Source organism: Schistocerca cancellata, chromosome 5 (assembly GCF_023864275.1).
Source record: "Schistocerca cancellata isolate TAMUIC-IGC-003103 chromosome 5, iqSchCanc2.1, whole genome shotgun sequence".
In the NCBI taxonomy this organism is placed as follows: domain Eukaryota; kingdom Metazoa; phylum Arthropoda; class Insecta; order Orthoptera; family Acrididae; genus Schistocerca; species Schistocerca cancellata.
The window spans coordinates 83,733,639-83,757,025 of NC_064630.1; the positions used below are offsets into that span (position 1 = coordinate 83,733,639).

Sequence of the window (23,387 nt, forward strand, 5' to 3'; positions counted from 1 at the left end):
TCAACGCCAAGCAGGCATGCAGCCTCATTTGGAGGATGCTGTTGCTGCGGTACTTTGCAAGAGTACAGGCATTTCAGTTAGGTAGTGAACACATATATTAATGTGGACTAGTCTGAGGCTACAGTGACTGACAACAGAAATCCTTTCTAACAATGATCAAGTATTGCGAATGTGCATCCCGATGGCTTCCAATACGATGTCTCCGTCAGCTACACCTTTGCACATATCAAGAATAAAAACAGTGAACTATTTCGCCTAGCGCAAAAGTGTAAATTTACGTGGCTGAATTCTTGGCCATTGAAAACGCAATAATATACAGCACGAACGACACTGATAACCGTTATCGTAACAATGATGGACTCACTGTCTGTGTTTTGCGACACTGATAACAAATGATAAACATAAAGGGTATTGTTGCTTACCATACCAAATAGCTGCCGCTGTATCAGAGCTAAAAGAAATAATACAGAGATATTATTTGTATTGCCCATGGGGCATGCTTGGATTGTGGTTCAAATGGCTCTGAGCACTATGGGACTTAACTACTGAGGTCATCAGTCACCTAGAACTTAGAACTACTTAAACCTAACTAACCTAAGGACATCACACACATCCATGCCCGAGGCAGGATTCGAACCTGCGACCGTAGCGGTCACGCGGTTCCAAACTGAAGCGCTTAGAACCGCACGGCCACACCGGCCGGCTTTGGATTGTGGGAAACGACAAAGCCCACCGACTGACAACGAATGCAACAAAGACTGGAATACGAAAGCAATGCAGTCCGGTGGACGATTTAATTGCTGTAGGCAGAGACGTGGTCAAAAGCGAATGGGGCAATGTGTGGTATACCGAAAATCTGCACTAACTGACCTGGAACAAACAAGTTCACTTACATTTACAGAGGGTCCGATGGTATTAAAAGCGGTGGCTCGTTATTTTCAGGTTACTATTACTTGCTGTAGGGGCTGTGATTTTTGATATTTTGTCTAAACCAGCAAGGTAAAACAGAGGCCACTACTTCCGCCACATCAAGTGGATTTAGTGCTCAGGTACTCACACTGAGCCGTGAACACTTCCCAGTTTATCAATGGGGAATAATTCAAAATGATGATTACTATTTTCGGTGCCATGCATGCAGTGGACCCATTTATTAAACAGTTGAAAATTGAACAATAATACAACCAAATGGGGGTGGGGAAAGCAGATCCGAGTTCAGCAGCCTGCCCCAACGTACGTTCATAACAAGTCACGATAGCAGGCGAAAAGGAATTTTAGGAACGATCACCGTATTATCAAATGGGGACCAATTTACTAAAGGATGGGGTTGCAGGCATGCAACGACCACCACCATGAATCAGCCAAAGACTAAGAAAGATGCGACTGTGCGTGAATCGCTAGGTAGTCTCCCGTACTAAAAGAATAAAACCCGCATGACGCGAAGCTATTCATAATGACCTATAAGGTTCCCTCTGAGCCGCAGGGCGCGAATCTACAGCGCACGTCGGCGCTCATGCTTACCGAACTTCATCTCCGGGAAGCAGCACCTCCCGCGAAAAACGGGCGCGTACCAGAACTGGCCAGTCATAGGGCCGGAATTTCACAGGGAGGCGACCTCGCGACGTTAAAAATCGAGCAGAAATAGCAGTTACAAGGTTGTTAAGGCAGGTTGGGAAACTGAGAACAGGAGAAACTTTGGCCACTACCGAACGTTCAAACGACACCACGTGCTACCCTGGCGATCGGAAAAAGGAACGGGAAGCCGTCATGGCTCCTAGGAAGACTGCTGCCTTTGCCCATAAATAAAGAAAATTCATAGCGCTGCCCTTGCCCATAAATAAAGAAAATTCCTAGCGCCAAGATCCTCTCACAGATCAGTATGAGACAAACTGTAAAAGTCGTCAAATAAATCAGGCAACCCACAGAAAATATTAATAATGCCTGAATTATTATTTTGCCGAATATCAGAATGCTGGGATTAGAAATATGAAATGCGACCACTGAATGGTGAATGAAGTGCGCGTCTTACAGTGTGTTAGAAAGTGGTATGAAATGTAAATTATCTGGCGTAGGAGACAACATACGGTTCACAATGGTCATTGCCTTAGAAATCAGTCAGGGGTGCCACAACCATTACCTCTAGCATCTGTGTTATAGCATCCTCATGAAGCGATTTTAGGGTGACGGTTGTGCACACAAGACCACACTGGACTGTTGCTAGATGTCTATTAAGGTCAAGGTCGTCTCCTCACAACTCGCTGCCCCTCCTCCATCCCGCCTCCCAGCTCCCTATCCCTTCTATGCCAGTTGAATTACGTGTAAATAGCAAACAAATTTAAAGAGCATTACCTGTTGGTTGGGGATATGAGACCAGCCTTCATCATTGTCAGGTTTATCCAAGACAGATAATCTAACTCATTAGTGCAATTGATGGGCTGAGCCGTGCGTCTGTATAATTTATAACACAATTATGTGAACTTTCAGTTCCTGCCATAACAACCCCCCCCCCTCAAAAAAAAATTATGACCCGATTATTGTAATTTATGACCCAATACGTGCTGCCAAGACGTCTGATATGTAACAGTCTTCGTTTGACTCAAACCTACGTCCACGTATGTCTTCCTTGAGGTCGCCAACATGGAAAATAAATGAACCATCAGTGCGAGCTAAAATTTACTTACACCTGACATGAAATCATACACTACTGGCCATTAAAATTGCTACACCAAGAAGAAATACAGATGATAAAAGGGTATTCATTAGACAATGTATTATACTAGAACTGACATGTGATATGGGTGCATAGATCCCGAGAAATCAGTACCCAGAACAACCACCTCTGAGCGTAATAACGGTCTTGATACGCCTGAGCTTTGAGTCTAAAGGAGCTTGGATGACTTGTACAGGTACAGCTGCCCACGCAGCTTCAACACGATACCACAGTTCATCAAGAGTAGTTACTGGCGTATTATGACGAGCCAGATGCTCGGCCACCATTGACCAGACGTTTTCAATTGGTGAAAGATCTGGTGAATGTGCTGGCCAGGGCAGCCATCGAACATTTTCTGCATCCAGAAAGGCCCGTACAAGACCTGCAACATGCAGTCATGAATAATCGTGCTGAAATGTAGGGTTTCGCAGGTATCGAATAAAGGGTAGAGCCACGGGTCGTAACACATCTGAAATGCAACGTCCACTGTTCAAAGTACCGTCAATTCGAACAGGAGGTGACCGAGACATGTAACGATACCATCACGCCGGGTGATACGCCAGTATGGCGATGACGAATACACGCTTCCAATGTGCGTACACCGCGATGTCGCCAAACATGGATGCGACCATCATGATTCTGTAAACAGAACCAGGATTCTACCGAAAAAATGACGTTTTGACATTAGTGCACCCAGGTTCGACGTTGCGTACACCATCACAGGCGCTCCTGTCTGGGAGACCACAGACATGGTCTCTGAGCTGATAGTCTATTCTGCTGCAAACGTCGTCGAACTGATCGTGCAGATGGTTGTTGTCTTGCAAACGTCCCCATGTGTTGACTTAGGGATCGAGACGTGGCTGCAGGATCCGTTACAGCCATGCGGATAAGATGCCGGTCATCTCGACTGCTAGTGATAAGAGGCCGTTGTGATCGAGCACGGCATTCCGTATTACCCTCCTGAACCCACCGATTCCATATTCTGCTAAGAGTCGTTGGATTTCGACCAAAGCAAGCAGCAATGTCGCGATACGATAAACCGCAACCGCGGTAGGCTACAATCCGGCCTTTATCAAAGTCTGAAACGTGATTGTACTCATTTCTTCTCCTTACTCGATGCAGCGCCAAGGGTAAGCGCAGCCATGGTCTCCGAGCTGATAGTCCATTCTGCTGCAAACGTCGTCGAACTGTTCGTGCAGATGGTTGTTGTCTTGCAAACGTCCCCATCTGTTGACTCATGCATCGAGACGTGGCTGCACGATCCGTTACAGCCATGCGGATAAGATGCCTGTCATCTCAACTGCTAGTGATACGAGGCCGTTGGGATCCAGCACGGCGTTCCGTGTTACTCTCCAGAGCCCACCAATTCCATATTTTGCTAACAGTCATTGGATCTCGACCAACGCGAGCAGCAGTGTTGCGATACGATAAACCGCAATTGCGATAGGCTACTGTTGTGTACATAGTTCCGCGTAGTCAGCGCGTACACAACTTTCCCACTAGAGCGCGCCCCGCTAAGCACAACAGCGCAGGCGCAGCTTTCGTCCGTCTCCGCACAACGAGATGGCGCTGCCATTAAGACGGAGCAAATTTTGCTTACGCCGATCCGCGTATTAAAATGTAATGCAGCCAATGAGATTGCTGCTAACGTAGAACCTTTTCTCATCGCGGATCACACTCGCGCGGTGATACCTGAACGCGGGAGGTATTATAACGAGTGTACAGACCTCCGATTAGTCAGTCTGCATTAGTCTGCAGTCAAGTTTCTGTCTGCGCCTAATAAGATTACCATATTCCTGTACATATTCATGAAGATAAATGTATAGACACTTTTGTCAAGTACCAGAGAATAAGATTAACGTGCCAAGACCAAAGGAACTTCAGATTGTCAATTGTAAATAGCATCCAGAACCAAATTAAGTTATTTTCATGCTTGTTATTATTTTAATATATGTGTGTGAAAATTAATCAAGTTCTGTTTAATGTTGGTAACCGTGAATCTACTACTCTAAGCGTGCAAGTGGCATTTCTAACGTCTGACCTAACGGCAGAAGATAAACACGCCACGATAAGACCACGAGACATATTGCTGACACTCGCCTACCTCGTTAGAGCGACAAGTCAAATAATCTCATGGTGTGTGTATCGAAGGTCTTACAGTACGCACACCACAGCTACAATCCGACCTTTATCAAAGTCGGAAAAGTGTTGTTGTTATTGTGGTCTTCAGTCCTGTGACTGGTTTGATGCAGCTCTCCATGCTACTCTATCCTGTGCAAGCTTCTTCATCTCCCAGTACCTACTGCAACCTACATCCTTCTGAATCTGCTTGGTGTATTCATCTCTTGGTCTCCCTCTGCGATTTTTACCCTCCACGCTGCCCTCCAATGCTAAATTGGTGATCCCTTGAAGTCTCAGAACATGTCCTACCAATCGATCCCTTCTTCTTGTCAAGTTGTGCCACAAACTCCTCTTCTCTCCAATTCTATTCAATACCTCCTCATTAGTTATGTGATCTACCCATCTAATCTTCAGCATTCTTCTGTAGCGCCACATATCGATAGCTTCTATTCTCTTCTTGTCCAAACTATTTATCGTCCATGTTTCACTTCCATACATGGCTACACTCCATACAAATACTTTCAGAAATGACTTCCAGACACTGAAATCTATACTCGATGTTAACAAATTTCTCTTCTTCAGAAACGCTTTCCTTGCCATTGCCAGTCTACATTTTATATCCTCTCTACTTCGACCATCATCAGTTATTTTGCTCCCAAAATAGCAAAACTCCTTTACTACTTTAAGTGTGTCATTTCCTAATCTAATACCCTCAGCATCTCCCGACTTAATTCGACTACATTCCATTATCCTCGTTTTGCTTTTGTTGATGTTCATCTTAAATCCTCCTTTCAAGACGCTATCCATTCCGTTCAACTGCTCTTCCAAGTCCTTTACTGTCTCTGACAGAATTACAATGTCATCGGCGAACCTCAAGGTTTTTATTTCTTCTCCATGGATTGTAATACCTACTCCGAATTTTTCTTTCGTTTCCTTCACTACTTGCTCAATACACAGATTGAACAACATCGGGGAGAGGCTACAACCCTTTCTCACTCTCTTCCCAACCACTGCTTCCCTTTCATGCCCGTCAACTCTTATAACTACCATTTGGTTTCTGTACAAATTGTAAATAGCCTTTCGCTCCTTGTATTTTATCCCTGCCACTTTCAGAATCTGAAGGAGAGTATTCCACTCAACATTGTCAAATGCTTTCTCTAAATCTACAAATGCTAGAAATGTAGGTTTGCCTTTCCTTAATCTAGCTTCCAAGATAAGTCGTAGGGCCAGTATTGCCTCACGTGTTCAAATATTTCCACGGAATCCAAACTGATCTTCCCCCAAGGTCGGCTTCTACTAGTTTTTCCATTCGTCTGTAAAGAATTCGCGTTAGCAATTTTCAGCCGTGACGTATGAAACTGATAGTTCGTTGATTTTCACATCTGTCAACACCTGCTTTCTTTGGGATTGGAATTATTATATTCTTCTTTAAGTTCTGAGGGTATTCCGCCTGTCTAATACATATTTCTCACCGGATGGTAGATTTTTGTCAGGGATGGCTCTCCAAAGGCTATCAGTAGTCTTAATGGAATGTTGTCTACACCTGGGGCCTTGTTTCGACTCTGGTCTTTCAGTGCTCTGTCAAACTCTTCACGCAGTATCATATCTCCCATTTCATCTTCATCTAAATCCTCTTCCATTTCCATTATATTGTCCTCAAGTCCATCGCCTTTGTATAGACCCTCTATATACTCCTTCCACCTTTCTGCTTTCCCTTTTTGCTTAGAACTGGGTTTCCATCTGAGCTCCTGATATTCATGCAAGTGGTTTTCTTTTCTCCAAAGATCTCTTTAATTTTCCTGTAGGCAGTATCTATCTTACTCCTAGTGATATACGCCTTTACATCTTTACATTCGTCCTCTAGCCATCCCTGCTTAGCCATTTTTCACTTCCTGTCGATCTCATTTTGAGACGTTTCTATTCCATTTTGCCTGCTTCATTTACTGCATTTTTGTATTTTCTCATTTTATCCACTAAATTCAATGTCTATTCTGTTACCCAAGGATTTCTATTATCCCTCGTCTTTTTACCTACTTGATCCTCTGCTGCCTTCACTATTTACTGTATCAAAGCTACCCATTCTTCTTCTACTGTATTTCTTTCCCCCATTCTTGTCAATCGTTCCCTAATGCTCTCCCTGAAACTGTGTACAACCTCTGGTTTAGTCAGTTTATTCAGGTTCCATCTCCTTAAATTCCGACCTTTTTGCTGTTTCTTCAGTTTTAATTTACAGTTCATAACCAATAGATTGTGGTCAGAGTCCTCAATTGCCCCTGGAAATGTCTTACTATTTGAAACCTGGTCCCTAAATCTCTGTCTTACCATTATATAACCTATCTGAATCCTTCCTGTATCTGCCAGTCGTGGTGACCGAGTGGTTTAATGTGATTCAGTCCGGAACCACGCGACTGCTACGCTCGCAGATTCGAATCCTGCCTCGGGCATGGATGTGTGTGATGTCCTTATGTTAGTTAGGTTTAAGTAGTTCTAAGTTCTAGGGGACTGATGACCTCACATGTTAAGTCCCATAGTGCTCAGGGCATTTGAACCATTTTGAACCTTCCAGTATCTCGACTCTTCTCCATGTATACAACCGTCTTTCATGATTCTTGAACCAAGTGTTAGTTATGATTACGTTATGCTCTATGTAAAATTCTACCAGACGGCTTCCTCTTTCATTCCTTACCACCATTCCGTATTCACCTGCTACGTTTCCTTCTCTTCCTTTTCCTACTATCGAATTCCAGTCACCCATCATTATTAAATTTTCGTCTCTCTTCACTATTTGAATAATTTCTTTTATCTCATCATACATTTCATCAATCTCTTCGTCATCTGCGGAGCTAGTTGGCATATAAACTTGTTCTGCTGTGGTAGCTTGGTCTTCTTAACTATCTTTGCCACAATAATGCGATCACTATGCTATTTGTTGTAACTTAACCGCATTCGTATTTTTTTATTCATTATTAAACCTACTCATCCATGACCCTTATTTGATTTTGTATTTATAATCCTGTATTCACCTGACCAGAAGTATTGTTCCTCCTGCCACCGAACTTCACAAATTCCCACTATATCTAACTTTAAGCTATCCATTTCCCTTTTTAAATTTTCTAATCTAATTTCTGATGTACAGAAATTTTCTAGTGATTTCGAATCATGGGATGTTATTCTAATGGTCTTTTGGTCAGAAGTGACAGGGAAATTAACTAATAAGATCTATGAAACTATATTCAGGTATATAATGCTCCAGCTCAGTAGAAATATCCATGTTGTTGTGGTCTTCAGTCCTGAGACTGGTTTGATGCAGCTCTCCATGCTCCTCTATCCTGTGCAAGCTTCTTCATCTCCCAGTACCTACTGCAACCTACATCCTTCTGAATCTGCTTAGTGTATTCATCTCTTGGTCTCCCTCTACGATTTTTACACTCCACGCTGCCCTCCAATGCTAAATTTGTGATCCCTTGATGCCTCAAAACATGTCCTACCAACCGATCCCTTCTTCTAGTCAAGTTGTACCACAAACTTCTCTTCTCCCCAATCCTATTCAATACATCCTCATTAGCTACGTGATCTACCCACGTTGTCTTCAGCATTCTTCTGTAGCACCACATTTCGAAAGCTTCTATTCTCTTCTTGTCCAAACTATTTATCGTCCATGTTTCACTTCCATACATGGCTACACTCCATACAAATACTTTAAGAAACGCCTTCCTGACACTTAAATCTATATTCGATGTTAACAAATTTCTCTTCTTCAGAAACGACTTCCTTGCCATTGCCAGTCTACATTTTATATTCTCTCTACTTCGACCATCATCAGTTATTTTACTCCCTAAATAGCAAAACTCCTTTACTACTTTAAGTGTCTCATTTCCTAATCTAATCCCCTCAGCATCACCCGATTTAATTTGACAACATTCCATTATCCTCGTTTTGCTTTTGTTGATGTTCATCTTAAATCCTCCTTTCAAGACACTGTCCATTCCGTTCAACTGCTCTTCAAGTCCTTTGTTGTCTCTGACAGAATTACAATGTCATCGGTGAACCTCAAAGTTTTTACTTCTTCTCCATGAATTTTAATACCTACTCCGAATTTTTCTTTTGTTTCCTTTACTGCTTGCTCAATATACAGATTGAATAACATCGGGGAGAGGCTACAACCCTTTCTCACTCCTTTCCCAACCACTGCTTCTTCCCTTTCATGCCCCTCAACTCTTATAACTGCCATCTGGTTTCTGTACAAATTGTAAATAGCCTTTCGTTCCCTGTATTTTACCCCTTTCAACTTCAGAATTTGAAAGAGAGTATTCCAGTTAACGTTGTCAAAAGCTTTCTCTAAGTCTACAAATGCTAGGAACGTAGGTTTGCCTTTTCTTAATCTTTGTTCTAAGATAAGTCGTAAGGTTAGTATTGCCTCACGTGTTCCAACATTTCTACGGAATCCAAACTGATCTTCCCCGAGGTCCGCTTCTACCAGCTTCTCCATTCGTCTGTAAAGAATTCGCGTTAGTATTTTGCAGCTGTGACTTATTAAACTGATAGTTCGGTAATTTTCACATCTGTCAACACCTGCTTTCTTTGGGATTGGAATTATTATATTCTTCCTGAAGTCTGAGGGTATTTCGCCTGTCTAATACAGCTTGTTCATCAGATGGTAGAGTTTTGTCATGGCTGGTTCTCCCAAGGCCATCAGTAGTTCTAATGGAATGTTGTCTACTCCCGGGGCCTTGTTTCGACTCAGGTCTTTCAGTGCTCTGTCAAAATCTGCACGCAGTATCTTATCTCCCATTTCATCTTCATCTACATCCTCTTCCATTTCCATAATATTGTCCTCAAGTACATCGCCCTTGTATAAACCCTCTATATACTCCTTCCACCTTTCTGCCTTCCCTTCTTTGCTTAGAACTGGGTTGCCATCTGACCTCTTGATATTCATACAAGCGGTTCTCTTCTCTCCAAAGGGCTCTTTAATTTTCCTGTAGGCAGTATCTATCTTACCCCTAGTGAGACAAGCCTCTACATCCTTACATTTGTCCTCTAGCCATCCCTGCTTAGCCATTTTGCACTTCCTGTCGATCTCATTTTTGAGACGTTTGTATTCCTTTTTGCCTGCTTCATTTACTGCATTCTTATATTTTGTCCTTTCATCAATTAAATTCAATATTTCTTCTGTTACCCAAGGATTTCTACTAGCCCTCGTCTTTTTACCTACTTGATCCTCTGCTGCCTTCACTACTTCATCCCTCAGAGCTACCCATTCTTCTTCTACTGTACTTCTTTCCCCCATTCCTGTCAATTGTTCCCTTATGCTCTCCCTGAAACTCTCTACAACCTCAGGTTCTTTCAGTTTATCGAGCTCCCATCTCGTTAAATTCCCACTTTTTTGCAGTTTCTTCAGTTTCAATCTGCAGTTCATAACCAATAGATTGTGGTCAGAATCCACATCTGTCCCTGGAAATGTCTTACAATTTAAAACCTGGTTCCTAAATCTCTTTCTTACCATTATATAATCTATCTGATACCTTTTAGTATCTCCAGGATTCTTCCATGTATATAACCTTCTTTTATGATTCTTGAACCAAGTGTTAGCTATGATTAAGTTATGCTCTGTGCAAAATTCTACAAGGCGGCTTCCTCTTTCATTTCTTCCCCCCAATCCATATGCACCTACTATGTTTCCTTCTCTCCCTTTTCCTACTGACGAATTCCAGTCACCCACGACTATTAAATTTTCATCCCTCTTCACTATCTGAATAATTTCTTTTATCTCATCATACATTTCATCAATTTCTTCATCATCTGCAGAGCTGGTTGGCATATGAACTTGTACTACTGTAGTAGGCATGGGCTTTGTGTCTATCGTGGCCACAATAATGCGTTCACTATGCTGTTTGTAGTAGCTAACCCGCACTCCTATTTTTTTATTCATTATTGAACCTACTCCTGCATTACCCCTATTTGATTTTGTATTTATTACCCTGTAATCACCTGACCAAAAGTCTAGTTCCTCCTGCCACCGAACTTCACTAATTCCCACTATATATAACTTTAACCTATCCATTTCCCTTTTTAAATTTTCTAACCTACCTGCCCGATTAAGGGATCTGACATTCCACGCTCCGTTCCGTAGAACGCCAGTTTTCTTTCTCCTGATAACGACGTCCTCTTGAGTAGTCCCCGCCCGGAGATCCGAATGGGGGACTATTTTACCTCCGAAATATTTTACCCAAGAGGACGCCATCATCATTTAATCATACCGTAAAGCTGCATGTCCTCGGGAAATTTTACGGCTGTAGTTTCCCCTTGCTTTCAGCCGTTCGCAGTACCAGCACAGCAAGGCCGTTTTGGTTAATGTTACAAGGCCAGATCAGTCAATCATCCAGACTGTTGCCCCTGCAACTACTGAAAAGGCTGCTGCCCCTCTTCAGGAACCACATATTTGTCTGGCCTCTCAACAGATACCCCTCCGTTGTGGTTGCACCTACAGTACGGCCATCTGTATCGCTGAGGCACGCAAGCCTCCCCACCAACGGCAAGGTCCATGATTCATGGGGGGGGGGGGGGGGAGAAATATCCATATTGATGCAAAAGATACATGGTTGCCAAATTTTTCGCTAATAGTTCTAATAAGCATTTGTGGACTGACAAGGGAAAACAGCTGAAGGGACTGGGTTTTAATTTTCGGTGTATGACCCGAAATATCATTAGCCGACATCGAACATTTAGGTCCGTGAGGTCTCGAATGCCATAGTTCTGCATAAACCATATCAGTAGGTGTTTATATTATTTTGTCTAGCTTCTTTTGTCTCGCCCCTACTTGCTTGTTTCATTTTATCGTCTTCTGTTATCGAGTCTCAGTTTCAATCGTGCTTACTATGGGCACAAGGCTGTCTAATTTGTTATTTGTTTCGATGATTACAGCTTGAAGCTACTGTCACTGCTTCCTGAGCTAGTGACAACAGGGCACCTTTCCAGTTATGCCCCAAAAAATAAATCAACAACATTAATTAACTTTCATCACTCCGATTAAATGAAGTATCGCACAACGGATAACGCTCCCTGACACGCTCATCAGCCAGTATATGCAGTATAGAGGGAGTAGAAATTTGCTTTTGCCCATAAACTGTTTACGTTCAACTTTTGATTCTGGCTTAATTTCTTTTAGTCATTTAATTATCCTCCTGAATCAAATACAATCAATTACTGGGAATTTATTTGGACTAGGGATGATTGACGGTTTCCTTCATCATATCAAGGGTAACACAGGGATGTTGCTACACAGAATTTATTTCTCAGATTGACAATGACATTACCGTTTAATCATCCCTTCAGAGTAGGAATTTTACATCGGCAATGCTATGTGTAATAATTCCCAATTGGAATCAGTCTTGGTCTCCAAGAGTCGTAGATCGTCACACTATTAGGTAGCAGGAAGGTCTCATATAATGGAAATCTCTCTCACAACACAGAGTTCTCACTGCTATACAAGATATTTTCTATATTGAATACTACAGTGTGAATATCACTGTAGTGGGAAGGATAAGCATCGGAGATCAGCAGAGTGTGGTTCTGACTATCGGATCTCATAACAACGAGACACACTCAAAATTCAAGCAAAATTCACCACACATAATGCTTGCATAACAAAGCTATAATGATTCTGATATTCACTGAACTGCCATTGCATCCTAAGCCCCTGTACAGTGCACAAAGCATTCGTAGCCACACGTGGCAGAACAAGTAGTGCGATAACAGATCACAAGGAAAAAATGAAAAATAACCATCATTAATCAATAAAATGCTCTCACTAATCTGTTATTTTCCTTATCAATGATGAACATTAATAAAGAACACACACTAACGATAAGTCAGTTTATGTCCCATCCAGTAGCTTTTCCGCCATTTACTATTACATAACTACAATGATTTCTCATAGTTAGCGTCCATTACCAGCGAGGATGTGAACCGTTGTTCATCTCTGAGTCAGAAACAAAATCCATGAAATGTTAAAATTTATCCCGTTAAACTGTCCTGATTAACGTTCTAACATATACAACAATTATTAGCAGTTCGGCCGGCCGGTGTGGCCGTGCGGTTCTAAGCGCTTCAGTTTGGAACCGCATGACCGCTATGGTCGCAGGTTCGAATCGTGCCTCGGGCATGGATGTGTGAGATGTCCTTAGGTTAGTTAGGTTTAAGTAGTTCTAAGTTCTAGGGGACTGATGACCTCACAAGTTAAGTCCCATAGTGCTCAGAGCCATATGAACCATTTTTACTAGCAGTTCGTAACAGACCGTAAAAATACGAAACTTTAAAGCTTAAAGTTTCTGTATGTGTTCAACCTGAGGTGCACTCAACAGAATCACACAAAGAAAATAGCATAAAATCCAAATAATGGTCATAAACCCCACAGAGATGAATGATTTTATCCAGTCTCGTAACTAAAGAATTTTGAAGCACTTACTTCCAAACACAAAGGTGCCACGCTTAGAGCCAGAAACATACTCCAGCTGTCGCAGCTACTCTGTTACTGTCATCTGAATTGTCAAAAACACGATAAGTACGAATTCGAACATTTTTCTACTATAATATCTTTCAATAAAATGTTTCGAGCGTCATCCAAGATAATACAGCTCATCTCTCAGCTAGTTTTCTTACCGTACCAGTACCTAGACGTGCAGACATCCTCACTCTGAGCCCTAAAGTGGCTCAGCCGTGGCCGACGTCTTACAGTTTGAACCACTCGTGAGTGGTCTCCTGCTGACGGAACTGCCTGACGCTCTCTAAATTATCGATACGTTATGAAAACCTCTGCAAACCTCTTTGCTCAAGTTTGCCCAAAGATTTCCCTTCTCAAAACAACCACCGTCCATGATTAGTCCTGTCTTTTCTACAACTGAAACAATCACACTTTCATTCATCATTTTCATGGGGATGTAAAGAGAGGACCTAGAAAATATGACGAGTAAAATGAAACTCAGTTTAAATGCATTTTCAGATTCAAATGGCCATTGTGTGAGCGAATTATTTTGCGTAGCTTCTCGTTGTGTAACCACAAACTCCTATGATCGGTATAACAATCTTTAATGTTATCACACCGAAGGGCTTAAATGGAGCACATGACTAGTACATAATTATGTTTAATACTGAAGATATACATGAGTCACATGTTTTTATTTGTTATTTGCAGGTACATCGCCGAACGAGCTAAATACGGAGAACCCACATAACATTACGGTTGCTGTGGGCCAAGATACAGGATCTACAACTACAACGGAGAAACAAATTTCGGATAAATCTACAATTGCAACAGAGAAAACAAATTCTGGACAAACCTACAACTACAACAGTCAAACAAAATTCGTACAAACGACTTCAGCCAAACCTACAACTACAACGGAGACTCAAACTTCGGGACCCTGTCAACGTTCTTGTGAGCCAATAATAGACAGCTGTGGGAACATATATTTCTGCGATTACATCAAATGTGACTTCGGGAACCACAGTGTTTGGCTGGGTTGTAATCCTGTAGGATGTGTATAGGAAGATCCCAATAGCAATGTGAAGGTTTGAATAAAAACGGAACAAACTAAAAAATACTGGATTCGTCAAGTGGTCTCTGTGATATTTTGCTAACAACAAGACACTACATTAATTCTAGCTGTCACCAAGTAAATGCATGTGGGAATAATTTACACAGCTGATGATTACAGTGAGAGTGGATATCATCTTTATGCTATGCTTGCCTAATATCCTTCAAGGGGAGGCAAGTCTTAATTGAAATGTCCCTGGAGTCGTCAGTATGCCTGTAAGGGTACTCCAACAGATCAAGAAGATTTGTAATTTCTGAAGAAAATTCAGTCATCCTTCACCACCAGGAAACAAACCATCCCAGTCAGCAGCTTAACAAATCCCCCAGCCGCACTGCAAACGCCAATTTTACCAAGAAATGTAATGTCATTAAGCATATGAAAGTAGTCACGGAAATCTATTCCAGGAGTTGACATTTAGTGCGTTCAACTTTTGTGGTATTGTACAATTCTTTCTTGATGTTTTCTTATTATTCTTTCCGAAGAATATCTCCGAAGGACCATCACGATTTAATACTTGTTACTTTTCTTCTGTTTTATCATTGAAGATGTGTCGGCTGAACCTTACATAATCATATAATTACGTTATATGATTTTTTAAAAGTCCTGAAAGACATTTATTGATGTATGTTTAATAATGAAATACAATAATTAAATTTTATGGTGTTTAACGGCCGCATCAAAGAGATAGGTGTTAAGCGTTACAGCTTTTTCCGAGGATATTACAAATGCATACCTGAGGTTTTCGTTCTTGTACTTTAGTAAGCTTTCTGTCACAGTTGCATGAGTTACCAATACAATCCAAACAGCGATATAAACATAAAAACTTATGTTACAGGAATCAAGTAATTAAATCTTTTGGTTTGTGTGATGTAAGAAGTGGAATTTATATTGCCACCTGTCCCTTTTCACTATTAACTACATTTCACTCTTGAAGAGTATTTTTCGTAACACTATGTTTTTATTATTTGTTAATGTTTCCTTGGCTCTCCAACAATATACTGTAACGTTCTGTGAAAGAAACGTTTCATTAAATAAGTTTTGCCTTGAAATTAAACGAATTTCATTCATTAATTTTTGAATTTAGTCTTTAATTTGTCTTTATTTCCCACATACGATTACCACTGATTGAGCGCAGATGGTTAGCTGCAAAAATTAACTTTTTGGTATGAACAAATTCTTGCAATTAATTTAATTGCTAGCTTTTGCTCCGGTTTTCAAACTGAGATGTGATTAATTTCACTAAGACAGCCCAGAATCAAGCAAAACGTTTGTCATGACTGCCTACAAATTTAGAGACAAAAACGATTTCTATGTTATTCAGTTTCTGAAATCACATTAGTTTTACTATTACTAAAATGGGGCAAACGAGCCACATAAATCTGAATACAGTGCTCGGTTTTCCGATATGAATTCTAAACAGTATATCGACTGAAGGAGATAAAATTTCACAACGATTGTACCAACAACTACAACTACATATCTGTCCCACAAGCATTGGGTGCATAGTGTCACTGTCAGGATCAGTTTTCTCTGACATCCCCCCCCCTCCCACAGACACAGACACCGACAGACACCGCACACACACACACACACACACACACACACACACACACACACACACACACACAGACACGAAATCCACATTTGTCTCCTTTATTTTGAGTAATGCACGTGAACAAAAATTGCCAGAATCGAAAGCAAATTGGCGAATGTGATACTTTATTTGACTCGTGTAGGAACATTAAAAAAAAGAAAATGGTTGAAATGGCTCTAAGCACTATGGATTTAACATCTGAGCCCATCAGTCCACCAGACTTAGAACTACTTGAACCTAACTAACCTAAGGATCGTAGCAGCTGCACGTGGTTCCGGACTGAAGTGCCTAGAACCGCTCGGTCACAGAGGTCGGCGTTGGAACATAAGCAGCGTACAACCTAAATGTTGATATGTGACATGAATCTTGCAGTCACAGAATCATAAATATGTGGATACGCGTTGTTGGTTTTTTCTACCTCTCTTTTTCTTCCCAGTTAACCAAATCTGTCAAGATTACATGTTCGTTTAAATTACAGTTATTTGTTTGAAAGCATATGCTAACAACTTGTTATTACTGTCTTTGTAGGACTAACAGGATTTTATCGCTTGTACTGTGCTTTTAGAATCTAATGTTTTCACTCAGCCTAAAATTCATTTATCCCAGTTATTGGGCTGTTAAAGGAGATTACTAAGAACATGAGTGGAAGCCCTGACTTTCAGCTTAATGACAATTGTGGTAACCATCTAGGGTACGTGCCCCACCTCACCATCGCGATCTGCAGGCAGCGTGCGAGTCAAAGTATGCTGCCTTGCCGACCAAATGTAGAAAAGGCTAGAGAACACCTTCGTCCAACAGTGTACGTCATTAGCTGATGACGGTCCCAGAATAAAGCGCAAGAGCAACATTGGAAAGCAGGCATCCTCTGTCGGCGGCTGTAACGTGTCTAAAACATTTGCTGAGTGAACCGCACTACTGACTATGTCCTACGAGCTGCCAAAGATACATTGGAGAGCCACTAGAGAAGACAAAAAGTTATAACATGGCTGTTAGTCCAGCAACTCCTCATGAAAAATGATATAGAAGATATAAGCTTAAATGGACCAAATCAAAGCGAAATCTGAAAGCACCCTGATCGTGCCACACTGGGAATCACTATGGACATTGATAGCCTTACACACGCACTGCGCGCTGCTGCGACCTCACACAGATTAAGCCTGCATGTTGTATGACTCGACAGGTATCAGTACAAAGCTCTCCGATTATACATAGGACCTCTAGGACCCCATGTGACGAATGCAATTTAACCAAAACAATGGAAGCACAACATATGTAGAAAATACCTCGGTAGGAAATATGTTGTCAAACGTCAACACCGCCTTTGGGATGAGTCTACAAACGGAATTTCGGACCGTACAGCGAGATGCTACATCAACCGATACTGGACCCATAGATCGACATCACCAACGGTAGAGCCATTTTCAACGCCAAGCAGGCATGAAGCCTCATTTGGAGGATGCTGTTGCTGCGGTACTTTGCAAGAGTACAGGCATTTCAGTTAGGTAGTGAACACATATATTAATGTGGACTAGTCTGAGGCTACAGTGACTGACAACAGAAATCCTTTCTAACAATGATCAAGTATTGCGAATGTGCATCCCGATGGCTTCCAATACGATGACTCCGTGTGCTACACCTTTGCACATATCAAGAATAAAAACAGTGAACTATTTCGCCTAGCGCAAAAGTGTAAATTTACATGGCTGAATTCTCGGCCATTGAAAACGCAACAATATACAACACGAACGACACTGATAACCGTTATCGTAACAATGATGGACTCACTGTCTGTGTTTTGCGACACTGATAACAAATGATAAACATAAAGGGTATTGTTGCTTACCATACCAAATAGCTGCCGCTGTATCAGAGCTAAAAGAAATAGTACAGAGATATTATTTGCATTGCCCATGGGGCACGCTTGGATTGTGGTTCAAATGGCTCTGAGCACTATGGGACTTAACTACTGAGGTCATCAGGCCCCTAGAACTTAGAACTACTTAAACCTAACTAACCTAAGGACATCACACACATCCATGCCCGAGGCAGGATTCGAACATGCGACCGTAGCGGTCACGCGGTTCCAAACTGAAGCGCTTAGAACCGCACGGCCACAACGGCCGGCTTTGGATTGTGGGAAACGACAAAGCCCACCGACTGACAACGAATGCAACAAAGACTGGAATACGAAAGCAATGCAATCCAGTGGTCGATTTAATTGCTGTAGGCAGAGACGTGGTCAAAAGCGAATGGGACAATGTGTGGTATACCGAAAATCTGCACTTACTGACCTGAAACAAGCAAGTCCACTTACATTTAAAGAGGGTCCGATGGTATTAAAAGCGGTGGCTCGTTATTTTCAGGTTACTATTACTTGCTGTAGGGGCTGTGATTTTTGATATTTTGTCTAAACCAGCAAGGTAAAACAGAGGCCACTACTTCCACCACATCAAGTGGATTTAGTGCTCAGGTACTCACACTGAGCCGTGAACACTTCCCAGTTTATCAATGGGGAATAATTCAAAATGCTGATTACTATTTTCGGTGCCATGCGTGCAGTGGTCGTGCCAGGCGCAAGATATTGTATCTTTATCCTACCGTTAATGGCGCGAGACCTGCGCGATCTCATAGCAACCGTTATTGTTCTGCATTATTCTGTGACACTAGGGGTGATTTCACGCAATGAAAGGGAGAATGTACGATTAATGGACCCATTTATTAAACAGTTGAAAATTGAACAATAATACAACCAAATGGGGGTGGGGAAAGCAGATCCGAGTTCAGCAGCCTGCCCCAACGTACGTTCATAACAAGCCACGATCGCAGGCGAAAAGGAATTTTAGGAACGATCACCGTATTATCAAATGGGGACCAATTTACTAAAGGATGGGGTTGCAGGCATGCAACGACCACCACCATGAATCAGCCAAGGATTACGAAAGATGCTACTGTGCGTGAATCGCTAGGTAGTCTCCCGTACTAAAAGAATAAAACCCGCATGACGCGAAGCTATTCATAATGACCTATAAGGTTCCCTCTGAGCCGCAGGGCGCGAATCTACAGCGCACGTCGGCGCTCATGCTTACCGAACTTCATCTCCGGGAAGCAGCACCTCCCGCGAAAAACGGGCGAGTACCAGAACTGGCCAGTCATAGGGCCGGACTTTCACAGGGAGGCGACCTCGCGACGTTAAAAATCGAGCAGAAATAGCAGTTACAAGGTTGGTAAGGCAGGTTGGGAAACTGAGAACAGGAGAAACTTTGGCCACTACCGAACGTTCAAACGACACCACGTGCTAACCTGGCGATCGGAAAAAGGAACGGGAAGCCATCGTAGCTGCTAGGAAGACTGCTGCCTTTGCCCATAAATAAAGAAAATTCATAGCGCTGCCCTTGCCCATAAATAAAGAAAATTCCTAGCGCCAAGATCCTCTCACCGATCAGTATGAGACAAACTGTAAAAATCGTCAAATAAATCAGGCAAACCACAGAAATTATCAATATTGCCTGAATTATTATTTTGCCGAATATCAGAATGCTGGGATTAGAAATATGAAATGCGAGCACTGAATGGTGAATGAAGTGCGCGTCTTTCAGTGTGTTAGAAAGTGGTATGAAATGTAAATTAGCTGGCGTAGGAGACAACATACGGTTCACAATGGTAATTACCTTAAAAATCAGTCAGGGGTGCTACAACCATTACCTCTAGCATCTGTGTTATAGCATCCTCATGAAGCGATTTTAGGGGGACCCAGAATGTGAACGGTTGTGCACACAAGACCACACTGGACTGTTGCTAGATGTCTATTAAGGTCAAGGTCATCTCCTCACAACTCGCTGCCCCTTCTCCATCCCGCCTCCCAGCTCCCTATGCCTTATATTCCAGTTGAATTACGTGTAAATAGCAAACAAATTTAAAGAGCATTACCTGTTGGTTGGGGATATGAGACCAGCCTGCATCATTGTCAGGTTTATCCAAGACAGATAATCTAACTCATTAGTACAATTGATGGGTTCAGCCGTGCGTCTGTATAATTTATAACACAATTATGTGAACTTTCAAATCCTGCCATAACAATCTCCTCCCCCCCCCCCCCCGCCAAAAAAAATAATTATGACCCGATTATTGTAATTTATGACCCAAAAAGTGCTGTCAAGACGTCTGATATGTAACAGTCTTCGTTTGACTCAAACCTACGTCCACGTATGTCTTCCTTGAGGTCGCCAACATGGAAAATAAATGAACCATCAGTACGAGCTAAAATTTACTTACACCTGACATGAAATCATACACTACTGGCCATTAAAATTGCTACACCAAGAAGAAATGCAGATCATAAACGGGTATTCATTAGACAAATGTATTATACTAGAACTGACATGTGATTACATTTTCACGAAATATGGGTGCATAGATCCTGAGAAATCAGTAACCAGAACAACCACCTCTGACCGTAATAACGGTCTTGATACGCCTGGGCATTGAGTCTAAAGGAGCTTGGATGACGTGTACAGGTACAGCTGCACACGCAGCTTCAACACGACACCACAGTTCATCAAGAGTAGTTAATGGCGTATTATGACGAGCCAGTTGCTCGGTCACCACTGACCAGACGTTTTCAATTGGTGAAAGATCTGGTGAATGTGCTGGCCAGGGCAGCAGTCGAACATTTTCTGCATCCAGAAAGGCCCGTACAAGAGCTGCAACATGCGGTCGTGCATTACCGTGCTCAAATGTAGGGATCGAATGAAGGGTAGAGCCACGGGTCGTAACACATCTGAAATGTAACGTCCGCTGTTCAAAGTACCGTCAATGCGAACAGGAGGTGACCGAGGCACGTAACGATACCATCACGCCGGGTGATACGCCAGTATGGCGATGACGAATACACGCTTCCAATGTGCGTTCACCGCGATGTCGCCAAACATGGATGCGACCATCATGATTCTGTAAACAGAACCAGGATTCACCCGAAAAAATGACGTTTTGACATTCGTGCGCCCAGGTTCGACGTTGCGTACACCATCGCAGGCGCTCCTATCTGGGATGCAGCGTCAAGGGTAACTGCAGCCATGGTGTCCGAGCTGATAGTCCATGCTGCTGCAAACGTAGTCCAACTTTTCGTGCAGATGGTTGTTGTCTTGCAAACGTCCCCATCTGTTGACTCAGGGATCGAGACGTGTCTCCACGATCCGTTACAGCAATGCGGATAAGATGCCTGTCACCTCAACTGCTAGTGATACGAGACCGTTGGGATCCAGCACGGCGTTCCGTATTACCCTCCTGAACCCACCGATTCCATATTCTGCTAAGAGTCATTGAATTTCGACCAACACGAGCAGCAATGTCGCGATACGATAAACCGCAACCGCGGTAGGCTACAATCCGGCCTTTATCAAAGTGTGTAACGTGATGGTACGCATTTCTCCTTCTTACACGAGGCATCACAACATCGTTTCACCAGGCAACGACGGTCAACTGCTGTTTGTGTAAGAAAAATCGGTTGGAAGCTTTCCTCGTGTCAGCACGTTGTAGGTGTCGCCAGCGGCGCCGACCTTGTGTGAATGCTCGGATAAGCTAATCATTTGCATATCACAGCATCTTCTTCCTGTCGGTTAAATTTCGCGTCTGTAGCACGTCATCTTCATGGTGTAGCAATTTTAATGGCCAGTAGTGTATTTAAAAATTAAAAAAAGAATTTGGACTATTCATTTAGGACACGTACGTATCAGTAATAAAAGAGTGTGCTAAAAAGTAAAACTACCTCTTATTTAACGTAAAAACTCTCAAACGTTTTTATACAAAACAAACATTATTATCATTGTGTGCCATTATTCTTCATGCGAACATTTTGCCAGCCCTCTGACGCTAGAGGGTTCAGAATTGTACTCTGCATCATGTAGGTTTTTAATAGGTAAACGCCAGTCAAATTAAAACCGAACACTCACCACAATGGAACCATGGAATGGTTCCATTCAAAAGTAATCACCACACGCGTTTAGAGATTTATCACAAAGGGAGACGAGTCGATCAATTCTTGTTATGTATAAGGGGTCGGCCGGTGTCAGATCCACAGCCGCACCCACTGCTGCACTTCCTCGTCCGAGTGAAATCAACGTCCAAGCACGTCTTCCTTCGGGTCGCCAACATGGAAAACCAATGAACCATCAGTATAACCTGAAATGCACTTAGCCGGCCGGAGTGGCCGTACGGTTCTAGGCGCTACAGTCTGGAGCCGAGCGACCTCTCCGGTCGCGGGTTCGAATCCTGCCTTGGGCATCAATGTGTGTGATGTCCTTAGGTTAGTTAGGTTTAATTAGTTCTAAGTTCTAGGCAACTCATGACCTTAGAAGTTAAGTCGCATAGTGCTCAGAGCCATTTGAAACGCAGTTACACCTTAAATATCATTCTACAGAGCCAGTCTTAGTTAACTGCAATTGCAGTGAAGTAAAATTTCCAGACAACTGGTAATAAACACGCTTGCGGCGGTGCGGTTCCTTTTGTCCTGAACCTACCTGTGAACTATGTTCCTTATAATCCGTCTTGATTGCAAAACGTTAATTCATATGACTGGTTTCGGTTTCTTTAGAACCATCTTCAGATCTGTAACGATAATGATACTAATTTACTATTTCACGAATGCAAACCTTCTTCATCCTATCTAATCAACATCAAATGTACCAGAACGTACCTGATATTTCGGTTACAGGAATAACCCGTTTAAACACAGCAACTTTCACATGCTGCGTCACATAAAATTGGTTGGCAGAATGCACGTCACTTATATTAATTATAACACTACCACCGACAGGTGGCGTCTGGTACATTTGTTACATTACATATGCACTTACCGTATTCAGTAGATTTTTGTGATTAACTTTTATCTCCAAAAATACTTCATTAAAATCTGTAGGTGTCAAGGTTAAAATCTGTACTTATCAAAATTAAAAAAACACAGTAAAATTATCATTTTTATGCGATCTAAAAACATACGGGGATTTCTATATCTATGGCGCTGGTGTAGACTTGTTTTCCTCTACGGTCTGCTTCCGTGGTTCCCGCCATTTCGGTGTTGTGCCGCGATCCGCTCAGTCGTCTGACGTCCATTGCTAGAGTATAACTGCCACATTATTAATGGCTTCCTACTGCACCATCTGCATGAGCTGAGTACTTTGTTGTTAGCTTTATTTACTCTCTTGCGAGTTGCCTCACTTGTAATTACGTAACTGTGACCATTTATTATTTTACACTCCTGGAAATGGAAAAAAGAACACATTGACACCGGTGTGTCAGACCCACCATACTTGCTCCGGACACTGCGAGAGGGCTGTACAAGAAATGATCACACGCACGGCACAGCGGACACACC

The 23,387-nt window shown here is 42.3% G+C and overlaps 1 protein-coding gene across 1 annotated transcript in view; it reads left to right on the forward strand.

Moving 5' to 3' along the window:
- Positions 1 to 14,374, forward strand: part of LOC126188372 (uncharacterized) — a 112,787-nt gene extending 98,413 nt beyond the window's left edge. Inside the window, exon 3 of the mRNA XM_049929971.1 lies at positions 14,022 to 14,374. Within this exon, the coding sequence (XP_049785928.1) occupies positions 14,022 to 14,374 (353 nt within the window). The remainder of the gene's footprint in view (positions 1 to 14,021) is intronic.
- Positions 14,375 to 23,387: the final 9,013 nt, after the last annotated feature.